General features: G+C 44.2%; 1 protein-coding gene across 3 annotated transcripts in view; it reads left to right on the forward strand.

Moving 5' to 3' along the window:
- Positions 1-10,883, forward strand: part of hdac4 (histone deacetylase 4) — a 124,327-nt gene extending 113,444 nt beyond the window's left edge. For all 3 annotated transcript variants that reach the window (XM_053876647.1, XM_053876648.1, XM_053876649.1), the window contains 3 exons: positions 6,838-6,922; positions 7,700-7,841; positions 8,823-10,883. In XM_053876647.1, the coding sequence (XP_053732622.1) occupies positions 6,838-6,922; positions 7,700-7,841; positions 8,823-8,862 (267 nt within the window). In that variant the 3' untranslated portion in view covers positions 8,863-10,883. The remainder of the gene's footprint in view (positions 1-6,837; positions 6,923-7,699; positions 7,842-8,822) is intronic.
- Positions 10,884-13,015: the final 2,132 nt, after the last annotated feature.

The raw sequence follows: 13,015 nt of genomic DNA on the forward strand, positions 1-13,015 counted from the left end.
CACCTTGGAAGGATTTGTGATCCAGATAGTAGTTTGTAACGCCAGCATAATTTTATTATCTGTTCGTTGTTCATTACATTTCGCTAACAGACTAGGAGCTCCAACGATCACTAGGAGAGTGAAGGTAAAACAGTTGCTAGCAGTTGTAGCGGTGGGTTCAAGGTTACAACTGTCTGGAAGTGTGGGATGATTTCACTGAGGAAAGGTGGGGTCATAGTTTTTTTAATTTCATAGTGAAGGTCGATATAAATGAACGACAGTCAGCCGTAGGAGATAGGCTTTCTTTGTGAGTGTGTTTCTAATGTGTATATTGAGGAAGTTTAGTCTCGTCAACCTGCATCCACCAGCAATTGCAAGGTTTGCTTTGTATTCCAGTCACTGCATCACAGGATTATTCATTGGCAAATTTCCGTGACTTTATCAGCACTAGTTTGCACAGAGATTCAGTGATTGTCTGCAGCAGAGCGCCCTCTAGTGGGCATCATGTATATAAAACTCAGTCACAAACAGGTATTTTGCTTGTGGATTTATGCAAACAATACGAGATTTAATTTGTATCGTCCTTGATGCTACAAAGAATTAGCAACAAGTGGCCTGACTGGAATTTGTGATGCCTTCTAACCTGGCCTGCATCTCTGCTGTTGTTCATATCATCAGTCAAACTCCTGCTCAGTCTCTTATCAGACTCAAGTGGGTTCAGAAGTTACACAGATGTTGTGTCCAGGATGGACTGTGTGAGTCAAAAAAAGACACCAGAAGATTACGATTGATGGGGCCCAACTGAAAAGCGACTCATTAATGTTCTGTCAAGAAAAGGGCTTTCGTGGAGCAGCTGTGGTTCTGATCTTAGATAGTCCCCCTAAGATCACTGAGCGACTCTTTAAATGTGGCGCAGCGCAGTGATCACAGAGATCCAGCAGTACAGGAGACTGTATCACAGTTAGCCAGTTGGCTGCTCGCACACAAACCTGCCTGTGTGTGTGGCTGTGTTTTGAACTAGTTTATTGCTTCTCCACGCTCCATTTAGACCCGACTCTCTCCGCACGCAGCTCATGTATGACCTCATGGCAGAGTCCTGCTATTTACAGTTCTCAACTTGAAGTATACAAGAGGGTTTTTTTTTACAAAAAAAATGCTTTGTATATGTTGAAAAACTTTTATTTTGAAAGCAGACCAGTTTTTCTTTTTCACTGCCTAGTTCAGATCGGTTTAGTGAAGTCTGGTTGGATGGATTTTAATCGTAATAATCAGTGTTAGCGTTGTATATTCAACTTGATAAGGGTCTCTTGCTAATTTTATCCGTACTTGTAGTACACGAGAGTTTGAGACACAATAAGTGAGTCTTTCTTCCTGGCCACCATGGTTGTTTTGGCTGTCGTTCAGGCAGAACAGAACCAGAAGAAAAACATTCAGGTGTGTTTTAGGATCATAGCAACAAAATTTAATTAAAAACAAAACAAAACACTAACTTCTGATCAAGTTGCGAACAAATATTTACAATATAACTAGAGCAGATCAGTGCGGATTCAATCCGTTGATCATTTCAACCCTTCAGTCGTGTCTCAGGATGGAAACTAAATCACATTTCCAACAACACATGGAGTGCACCTCAAGTATCTGGGGTTTTATTGAGGTTCTTCGACCTGTCTGTTGGATTCCTAGCTATCTCCTGTTGTACAGTAAGAACCACCCTACTTTGTAACTGTTTTAACCTATAATTTATGTTCTCAAAAAATTAGTTAGCTTCACTGGTGGATTTTATTGGTGCACCTACCTTTTTGGCACCGAGCTCTGTGCTGCATAGTGCTGACTGAAGATCCAGACCAATGTGTGTGAACCTTCATTTATCCAGAGAGTGGGCCTTGAGCACTGGAGCAGACGTGGACATGTGCACACCCTGTGAGTGTTGGCGGTCATTAGAACAGCTACTGTTTCTGTTAAACACATTATCCTCCGCCCAGCGAGACGCTTATACACTTTCACCGAAGCATTCGGAGCCTGGACAGGCCGTTATACAACCACCAATATACATACTTTAGAACCAGTGTAGTCACAGGCTTTCATGTACCTCCGACGTGAGATGACGCATGCATGAAAATGTGTTTTGATTCAGAAATTCGATCTGCCCAGGTTGTTTTTGTGACACTGCTGCGATGAACAAAAAATCCAAAAAAGAGCTGTTGAGGGTCAGTATTGAAGTTGCATATGTACGCAATATTGTAGCTATTTATTACGGCTGCAATCAAGTAATCTGTGTTTTTAAGTATTTGTGACTCACCAAGTGGCAATGTTGTCTCTCTGAGATATCGTCTCTCTTCACCAATGTGCTGTTCAACATGCACCTTATATTTTGGTCAACTGAGCACCAAGTAGCATCCGTGTTTCTTAGAAGATTTTGCTGAGTTCCAGTCATTCGACTCACACATCAATAAGTTATGAAGAAATGTGAAGGTCAGCTTTGGGATTCCATTGAAGACTACAAAACAGTTTCCACGCACATTAATTTAGAATGTTCTAATGTGATGTTGTTTTTAAATGCTTAAATCAATACTATCCGCTACTAAAATGACTGGCTGACATGGACGCAGCTTCCCAAGGACACCTGCTGGGTGGGGCCACAGAGGTTTGAAGATGTGAAGGCCACTCTCTTGACTCACAGCCCTGCCTTGCTGCTGGTGTGATGGGCTGCATCATGGGGATGGAGTCTAGGGTTTCAACAGCCTGCAGAGCTTCAGACCCAGCAGGGGTTTGGAGCAGGTCACTGGATGGGTGCCACAGGGAGCTGAGAATTTGAAAATAGGCAGGAGGCAGCTAGCGTCAATTGCTGCAACCCTGCAGGACACCCGTGACCCCAGCAGCCAGGGCCCCTTCAGTTGTCCACATCTGAAAGTAGTTACCCTCACACGTCCTCTGGGAGGGTCAGTCTGGACCTGGGATCAGATCATCCTGGGAAGTTTCCTGATGGACCGGTAGATGTAGATGGATGCTTGTTTCTCTGCTCATGTCAGAGTTGCATTGTCGATTTGTAGTCCCGTCAAACATGTGATTTGTTACCGCTTGTGATGCCATTGTGGAATGCTTTTAGGATACGTTTAAAGCAACTTTGGTGAACAGTATTTCATATTTAATTAATGTTGTGTGTTGAATTAAGAGCTGAGTAAAATACAAAAACTTATTTGTAGTCTTGATTATGATAGGATTTTTATGAAGGTCCACAAAAGATGAGGTCAAAGATGAGATGACAGGATCAGGAGGCAAATTGTTCAATCATCGTAGCGAAGGTCCATGGAAAAGACCTGGAATACTTCTGAGGAAACGTCAGTGAGCGACACAGCTGCAGAGAGAATTCAGGTGGTTTATTATGCTAATAGATAATGTCATATAGAACAAGCTTTAATTTCAAGGCACAATTTTGTTCCATGTCGTGGGAGGAGTGTGAACGGAGGAAATGTGTAGGCTCAGGTTTGGGACCACAGCTGGACGAGCTGTTCAGCTGCGTTTTTATTTACGAGGCTTCAAGCTGTCTGAGGGATTGTATGGTCTGGAGGTATCCACAGTCCGTGGGCAGTCCAGCCCTCTGCCAAGCTCCATGTCAGGAACAGTGCTCTTAGATAAACAGTCACACTGTGTTCCTACTGTCATTTGTTCATCAAGATGACATCACTGACTGTCTTGTAAGTCAGTGGGTCCTCAATGACATGAGCCTGTTTAAGATAACTTTGCCAAAAGATAGAATGGAACGATGGAACTCCCACTTCATGTGATGCAGAAAGAGCTTGGGACATTTGATTTATAGAGCTACTTTATTTTGGCTCAGGTCAGTTTCATTTTGACTGATTCTAATTTAACATCTTTTTTTTTAATAATCCTGAGGGATGTTTTAACAATGGTAGATCTAAAGGCCACGTTTGGTTGTTAATGTAATTCCATCAGACCCACCTGGAAAAAAAGCCTTAATGCGCTAAAACAGTTTGGAGGACACAAAGTCCCTGGCTGTATCCACAGCACGCCCCCTGGTGTTTGTGTCTCTCACTTTTCTAATGTTCTTCATGTTTATTAACTGTCACCCATTATGCATGACATAATCATGAGGTCAGGTTTAATGGCTTTAAGTACCAAAAACATGCAATAAATCCTATCAATTGTGTGGGAACTTGTATGACTTGTACTTGTAAGACAATTGTATTATTCACTATACTATAACATACAGTATGTTATGGTATAGTATCAAACGAATCATTTTCTTTTTTTAGTGTATGAAAGTGTTGTTTTTAAAAAATGAGAGTTTTGAATATGTGAGGATGCGATGACTCTGGCAAACATGACAGTGTAGGATTTATATGTATGTGCAATGACAATGTTTGACTACCTTTATTGGTCATTCCTCTTCTAGCTCAACGGCAGGACATCAATTTTGTCAATAGCTTATGTCTTTTTGCTTTGGTCCATCTTGCTTCTGTGGTTGTCTTTCGATTCATGATCCGAACACACCACACATTCCTGAAAAACATTGGCACAACCTTCGTAGATCTTCTGCTTGGGTATAACAAATTATGAAGCCGTTATTTGCAGGCGTCCTGCTGCTTTATGTGTGTGAGTGTGTCATACTTCCACTGGTGTCAGTCACACTCGCCGTGTTTTACTACCTGCTTGTGTTAGAAATATAGCCGTGCTTTCGTTGGCAGGTTCCGAGCAGCTTAGCTGTAATGAGCGTCGGGTTTCCTTTGAAAACAGCTCGAGTCATCCTGGAAACTGATGGATGAAAATTGCCGAAGGAAAGCGGCCCTCCTTCCTCCCCTGACTGGCGAGGTAGAAACTCATGAATGATGCATCAGTGACTCCGCGAGTCAACTCTGAACTGGAAACAAATTGATGATGGCTCGCAAACAGATGTTGGCTCAGCCAGAACCGGAGTTGTTCGCAATTATTTGATAAACAACAGGGTAATATGCTAATTGATTCCATCTGCTGGGGAGTTTTTCTTTCGCCTGTGCTCACACTCCAGTTACTGTAAGACGCTTGAATTCACCTGTCCGCCTCTCCGCCCCCAGTGGGCCTGACTTATTTCCCAGCGCCCCCTCAGTGTGAGCTCGCACGCCTCGTCGACAAGGTCACCTGCCTCACACAATACTTGTCATTACTTCGTTCAGTTAGCGTAGCATAATCAACAGGTTCTGGTGGCCGGCTGCTCTCGCGGACACAACAGTAAACAATGGGCGCCTTGTGCACCTTTCTTTTGCTGAACCAGTGGAATCCCTCCTCTTTCCACTGTTTTGGTTTTCGCCGCCCAGTGGAATGTTTTCTGCGAGCACATTCCTGCGCCGTGGATTTCCTTGTTGTTTTAGTTGATTGACCAGGAACGTGTTCTCGAAACGGCAGTGTGTCCCTGACAGGGTGACACCTGCATCATATCTATATCATCTGACTAGCAAGGTGGCGCTGATGCTGGTGCCGCTTTAATGTATGCTGGAATACAGCTATAGGAATGTGTGTGTGGATGTGTTGGTCGTGCCTGCCAGGTGGGGGCCCCTGGAGGACCCTGACAAGAGCCGTTAAAGTTTATAGGCATGAGGCCCGGCTGTCAATCAAGCAGACACGGTGCCTCCATCCGAGCCGACTCTGAGGTGAACCCCAGGGAAACCCTAGAGAACCCATGACCCGGCTCTGACAGGGAGAAGGGACCAGCAAGCTGTTGAGTTCTGAGCCTCGGGTTCTGGAGCTGGACGCTGAAAGGTGGAGGTTTTTATTTCAGCCTTCTGAGAGAATCACCGTTACGCTCTTGTTTTTAATGGCCAAACATGTCTGTTTAAGCTGCTGTAAATGCGTATGTGATCGATATGTGTGAGATCAGTTGAGACCATAAGGGACTCAATACCCATCCATGTCGTTCTTTGTAGTCCTTGTCGGCCATTCAGCATTTAACTGAACGTTTTGAATGAGGCAGCCATTTTGCTCAGTGTTTTGATGCTAAGCTACTATATTAGTATTTGAGATTTCAGTACTGAAGAAAAGATGTACAACTAGTCCCTTTTAAGTTTTCATTTTAATCACAGGATCGATGGTCTGTTCTGTCACACAGCACATTAGCAGAATGTGTAGATTGCCGTGCCGCAGTGGGATTAAAATATCTCACACCCAGCGCCGCCTCCTCCCTCTCAATATTTATTCTAATTATACGACTTCCAGTTCCAGCTGATCCTCACTGACTCTCCTTTTTGGCATTCTCTGCCTCTCAAATATTTGCGGAGGGTTTTTTTTTTCTTGTTCTTGTCACTCTCTACTTGTTCAGTCTTTCTTTTTATAGCTCCAGAGGGGGGACGATTTACTAGGAATGGGGTGTATGTTGTGTTGGAATGCCAAACTCTGGCTGGGATGAGAGGGGAAACTGGAAAGTCAATCTGTTGGTGAGGTACATTTGGGAAAAAAAGAGTTTGAGGTCCCGGAGGTGCACGCAGGTTCATTTGTGCCTCCATGATCTCGCATGTATGAGCAGGTAGTGTGTGCGTGTTCACAGCACAATGTGCGTTTTGTAATTGTTGTCGGCGAGGGAGCAAGCGAGCGGGAGGGAGTGAGTCGCTGCATTCTTCTCTTGCGTAACTCATCCTCCACCTCTTCAACTCTTGACTCAGAAGTGACCATTTGGAGATGACATCATCTCTCGTGAGCTTCAAGCTGCCGGTCAATTATAAATCTTTATTTTTAGCCTGAGAGGTCAGCCAGCCGAGATGCTTGGCCAAGTCAGCACTTCATGTATGTCATTACAGATGTGGCCGGATGTTGAGCGATGAATGTGCTGCTGCACGGTGCTAAGGAATGTTCTTCCTTCATTTCTTGCAGTTGGAGCCCATTCCAGATGAGGTGTTGGAGCAGAGACCCAACGCCAATGCTGTCCACTCCATGGAGAAAGTGATCGAGACTCACAGTGAGTGACCTGCTTCCTCTTCTGAGCACCTTTTTCTGTTGCTTTGCTTTGCTTTTTCTGTCACGTTACAAAGGTTCTGGCTTTGAACCTGCCTGATGTAAAGGTTGCTGGAGCCCTCCACAGTAGTGACAACTACCTGTATTGAGGCTTCACCAACCACCACTCTCTTCTGAACCTTATGTTGAACATTTCTGAGTTGCCTTATTTCGATCCTTTAAGTACAAAGACTTGGGTGAACGTACATAAACAACACGTTTGTTGTTTGTTGTTGTCCAATGGAGAAGGAGACTGACTGAATATTCTGTTTTTTGGAAGTGCCGTGACATAACCCTGGCTCTGTGCAAGGTTTTTATATTTGTCTCATGCTTGCGTGAGTTTGCTTCAGGCGCTCTGGTTTCCTCCCCCTGTCTGAAGAAATGTGTAAAGGTTTTTGCGACAAAATGTTTTGGAAAATAACTGTTGTGTTAGTCATTCCTTTACTGATGTTTCGTGGTGAAGAATGAGAGAATGTGATGGAGCGTGCCCCAGAGGTTGGTAGCTTCGTGTCAGCTAACGAAAGAAGAATGAAGCTGAAGCTGAAGATATGTTAATATTTCAAGTAAGACCAAGATCATTGCGTCCACAGTGGGGAGCAGTTTTTGTCGGGGTTTCTGCCTTATTGAAATAGCACTGTGAGAGGTAGCTATTGAGTGAACCAGAGACAGTCCAGCTGTCTGAATCGGTTTTTGCCGTTTCTTTCTGTGAGACTCCGTTGACAAGTGTTGTGCTCCTGTGCAGGTAAATACTGGCGCTCCCTGCAGCGCTCGGCCTCCACCCTCAGCTGCTCTCTAAGTGAGGCTCTGCAGCGGGACAGCGAGGAAGCTGAAACAGTCTCTGCCATGGCCTTGCTGTCTGTCGCCAACAAACACAAGGAGAAAAAGTAAGTCTCACTGCTTTGTGTATGTTAAGGACTGATGTTGAAATACTTTGACCTCCATTATCTTTTTTATTTCATCTCCTAAGGTTCATGGAGAGTTTCTTTTTTGTTTGTTTTTCTTAGATATTCAGCAAGAATTCAGATTTCAGCCATTGGAAGTTCCATTTCCTCCATGTTCCTCCTGTTTTCAATGACAGTTTCAGCTGCTCTGCAAGTTATGATGCTTTCAATACGTTGTCACAGGAAAACCAGTATCAATGTCTTCAACATTCATAACATTTTTAAATTCCATTTTATAAAAAAGGGAAAAGTTGTTTTGAAACAAATAGTTTTGACTCTCAAGTTTGATTTTTTTTTTTTTTGTACAATATTGCAGCGTGTTGTTTGAGCATATTGACTGCATGGAGTTTACATGTTCTCCCCGTGTGCCTGCGTAGGTTTTCTCCAGGTTCTCTGGTCTCCTCCCACAGTCCAGACTGGGGTTATTGGACACTCTGAAATTGCCCCTAGGCATGTGTGTGTGAATGGTGAGCCCTGCGATGGACTGGCGACCTGTCCAGGGTGTATTACTGCCTCTCGCTGGGATGGGCTGCAGCACTCCCCGCAACTCTTAACAGGACTAAGCCATGGTTAACTGACTATGCATGTATATGATACTATCATATTGTGACCTCAGTATTCTGAGGTTTTCGCCAAAACCCAAAGTAGTGAACTCGCATTAGCCACTTGGGTTAATAGTAGGTTATTGGTGTTCGGTGGACCTTCAACAAGAGTCTTTCTTGATGGGGGAAGCTGTGGGGAGTTACGTCTCTTCCTCTGCCACCACAACACTGAAAATTACAACCAGTAACAAACCTGCTTTTCTGACCTCTAGAATCCAAGCTGACTGAGCTGTGCAATTGAACTTCCAAGATGGTGTAAAACGTGTCTGTCTGTGTCATATTGGATCTCTGATTTGCTTGTTTCTTTTTACACTTCCTTCAGGACTGAAGAGGAACCTATGGAAGAGGAAGCTCCCATGTAAAATAAAAGCGTTTTTTTCTGTAGTTTTTGACCACTTGGAGCAGCCGACGCCCCCAACAGTGGGACATCACTGTTCCCCAGGCGACGGTGATTCTTGGTCTCCCGATCCTGGGGCGAATCAGAGTGAACTCTGAAGACGCACTGCGCACAGACTGATCAGCACTGACGTGTCTCTTCATCTCCTGGATGTAAGAGCAAAGACTCCTCCACAACCTCGAGTGCCAGTAAACACTAGACAACACTTTCTAAAGCCAGTCGCAGCCTGACGCCCTCCTGGCGTGGGGTTTCCCGACTTTTCCGTTGCTTGTCGTCTCCTCACAGAAGAAAGCCACCGGAGCTAATGTGATTGTGACTCTGCACTGACGATGGATCCTCCCTGCTGTGTTGGCTCATCTAGATCCAGAAATTTGGAGTGGAGACGGACTCGAAATATCTGACAGCGAACGAGTGTGCGCTTGTGCCTTTTTATTTGTCTGGTGGAGTCTCTTGTTGAACCGAACAAACTTTGCCTTAAAAATAGGAGGCTCGGGAATCAGGGCAACTTCAGCCCGGACTGTTTATGTCACAGCAAGACGTCTGCATGTTGTCGGCACATAGCCTGCTCTCTTCAGCATGTTTACCCAGCATTCCCGTTTTCCCCGTCCTGTCCCTCCATCTCTCCATTCTCAGCGTGGAAAGTCATTTCCAGCCACAAGTTGGAGCGGGATCAAGTGTTATTTAAAGCCGATCAACTATCAGTTCTCCTGTAGGGAACGCTGACTCGGCGCGGCTTGTTGCAGTCTAAATATCATTGTCACACCACAAACTGTTGAGTCATGTAGAGGAGAAGCAGCCTTTTATGGAAGAGGTGCAGCTGTTTCCGTAGCAACCAGGATGGTGCCACCTGTGAGTTTCCAAGGGGTGTGGAGGTGAAACACACACACAGCTGCAGACCACATGTTGAAGGCAGGTGTCCACATCACTGCGCTTACACTCCTCTTTGTCCTGTTTGTCATTAGATTTACTCACTTTCAGGCACCAGAGGAAAGATCGGTCTCCATCACCAACGTTCACATCAGCTTGTTTAGTTTCATCTACATGGTTTCTAATCTTTCCACAGGTCATGGTTCATTTTTAGTGTGGCATGTCCTGAGGAGTGTGACCGTAACGCTAAACCAGTCGGTGTAGGTTTGAATCCCTCATGGTGATACAGACAAGATGGTGTTGAAAAAGCGCTGTGGTCCACGCAATCGCTGATGTCAGCACAATTTGCTGGAGTTTAAATGATTCAGATGGGACGTCAAAATCATCCAGGCTTTATCATGAATTCATCACAATGAATCGTTTGTTAATGTTGGACCACATTAAAATGCTCTGTGCTGCGTACAGTACACAACATTGTTGTACTTTGATCTTTTAAAACTTGAATTTTCCGTCCATTAATGTGAGCTGGTTTAGTCTCTTTCAGCGTGGATGTTTTGGTCATGACGCCAACATTGTATAACGTGGTCCACATTGGAATTAGCGGATGAAAAATGTTCCCAGTGAAAGACAGTCTATATGCGAATAATCTTTTTCAGCACTTTTTGGATGAATTCATTAATTTTTGTCTGCAAAGTCTGTTAAAGTCCCATAAGTCATCATGTTTTATTTTGCCCAAGTGTACGCCTGTGGCTTGCAAACAAAATTAGCAAAACTGTTGTGAAGTCTTAAACCTCCCCAAAAAGTTGAGTTGACCCCGCGAACGTGTACTTCAGACTCCAGAACTTATGCTGACATCTTAAGTTTCAATATGGAAGTGGCCTTCGTGCTACAGTTGATAAGGGCCAAACACTATGTGAGACCTGGTTTGTGAACTTGTCAAGCAAACCTAGCTTGTTGCCCACAAGTCGCTCACTTTTCAGCAGTGTGAGCAAATCACAGCTATCCATCATTAGTATCGGCACTCAGTTTGAGTCCTCCTTTTTCAGGTTTGAATGGAAGTCACGTGACCTGACAGTGTAAATAAATGGCCTTAAAGGTTCCGAGGCTTCATCCCTCCAACTTGTGCTCCATCCTTCCACCCCATGTTCGCCGTGACAGTAAACAGAACTGTACTGTTTGTTTACCATTTGCAAGACACTGATCCCCAAAATGTTCCGGCCACACACACACACACACACACACGCACGCGCGTCACCGCACTGCCCTCCGTGTGTTTGCCGTCCTCGTCTCCATTTCTTGGTCTCTGTTACATTGTACAGCCGACACACTTCACTTCAGTTGAGGTTTTGGATTTTCCAGCTGTTTTTCTGAGGAGGAGCCAAACTGTTTCTACTTTGTATACATTTATGTATTTACTGTTTGTCGATAGTAGAGTTCTATATGAAAAGAAATGATATATTATATATATATATACACGTATATACACTTTAAAAAAAGGGGTCTTGTTTAGTGCCCTTTTCTGGGCTGTTCCTGAATGCACCATCCTTTGTTACACTTGTGTTCTGTAGCATTTGTCGTTTAACACTGATGTTTTTGGCTTCAGTCATTCCAGTTGGTACCAAGCCGTCGGCGTCACATGCACATATTTGTAGATTTAGCCAGTTTCGACTGTGGGATTGTTGTTTTTTTACGTCTCACTATGACTTCATATCGTTTTCTACTGACATTAGCGTTGGCTTGACGACATCCCTATTTCAAGTATGTCTTGTCATGGTGACATTGCGGAGTCCAAACATTCCTTTTGACAGAATTTTTTTTTTTTTTTAACTGGACCTGTTTTTATATTGATGCATATCTCTCCATACAGACCAAAAGAAAGTTTTGGGGGGGGGGTTTCTGAGCAAGAGAGTGGTATATTCTGGTCATCTCCATTTTGTCAGGGACAACCCTCATTTTGCGATTAAAAACTCTTGGAAGAAAGGAGCCACAAATGTAGAAGGCGTTTCTGACTGATTCCTTGCTGGACTTTAGGCCACAGTCCTAACGTGTGATTGTTGGAAAAGGTGGCCGACAGACACAGCTGTGCTTTTTATGGGCCGTGGCATGGCAAGTTTCCAGCCATTGAAGCCTCTCACTGTAACACCAAGACAACCCCGTGGGACTCAGTTAGGGCACCGTTGAAGGTACCTGGAGAGTGGGTTGATATTGGTGTCGACCCATTGTCCATCACTAGTTCAGTCACCTCCGATGATGACCTTCATCATATCAACATCGCGCCACTCTCCACATCTGTGGAGCAGTGAACAGCTCCATGCATGTGAAGCGCTGGATGAGAATATTCCCAGCTCTCTCACCGCAATGCCAGCCAGGGTAACAGCAGGTTTTCTACAGTTCAGTGCTTTGGTTTCTCAAACGGGGCCAAAACTATCAGAGTCTGGCCACTCGGGCCAGTCTGTCTTCCCCGTTAGTCTTAACACCAGATCCAGAAGGGCCAAAAGAACAACTGTAACATTCCACTTTGTAATAATTTCCATGTATCAGGAGTCGATTCGTGTGAAGTCCCGGTCGGCTTCTGTCTCCCGTCTCCTTGCATGTCCTGCATGTTCCTCCCCGATCGCCACGTGTCGGGACGAAAATCACACACTGAAGGATGTACCTACTTCCACTGTAGGTTTTCTGTAACCGTCTGCTCCATTATATCTTAAGTTCTAGATATCAAGTCACTGTTGAAAATTGAAAAAAAAAACTGTCAAGCACATCTGGACATGACGGTGATTCTGGATTTCTTGTTCGTCCTGCGTGGACTTGTCATGGCTTGGAGCCGCTCATTGTTCCGTGTTCCACTAAACAAGCCAGTTAACACTATGACCACTGTGGCTCAAACAACAGTTTCTAGTTTACAAATGTATAAATGCATCTTTTTTTCTAACTGTTTTGGGCTTGTTACAGAACATGTACCTTTTTCTCTGAATCCTTTGATCTAACATGTTGTCTTCGACATCTGCAATATATAAAGTATTTTGGAAAAAGTGCATTGTCTCTTTTATTGTAGCGACATGCTGGCTCTGCATTAGCCTCCCAGCTTTGAGTTGACGTCAAAAAGCTCCTGAAGTTACTGGGTCATTTAAGTTTGAGTCATTTTCGGATTGATAAAAGGACAAAAGGCTCATTTCTTTTATGTTGTTCTAACAGGAATTAAAGGTCAGCAGCAGGAGGCAGAGATGTTGACCATTAGCATCTAAAGGTCTCGC

Source organism: Synchiropus splendidus, chromosome 10, assembly GCF_027744825.2.
Source record: "Synchiropus splendidus isolate RoL2022-P1 chromosome 10, RoL_Sspl_1.0, whole genome shotgun sequence".
NCBI lineage: Eukaryota > Metazoa > Chordata > Actinopteri > Syngnathiformes > Callionymidae > Synchiropus > Synchiropus splendidus.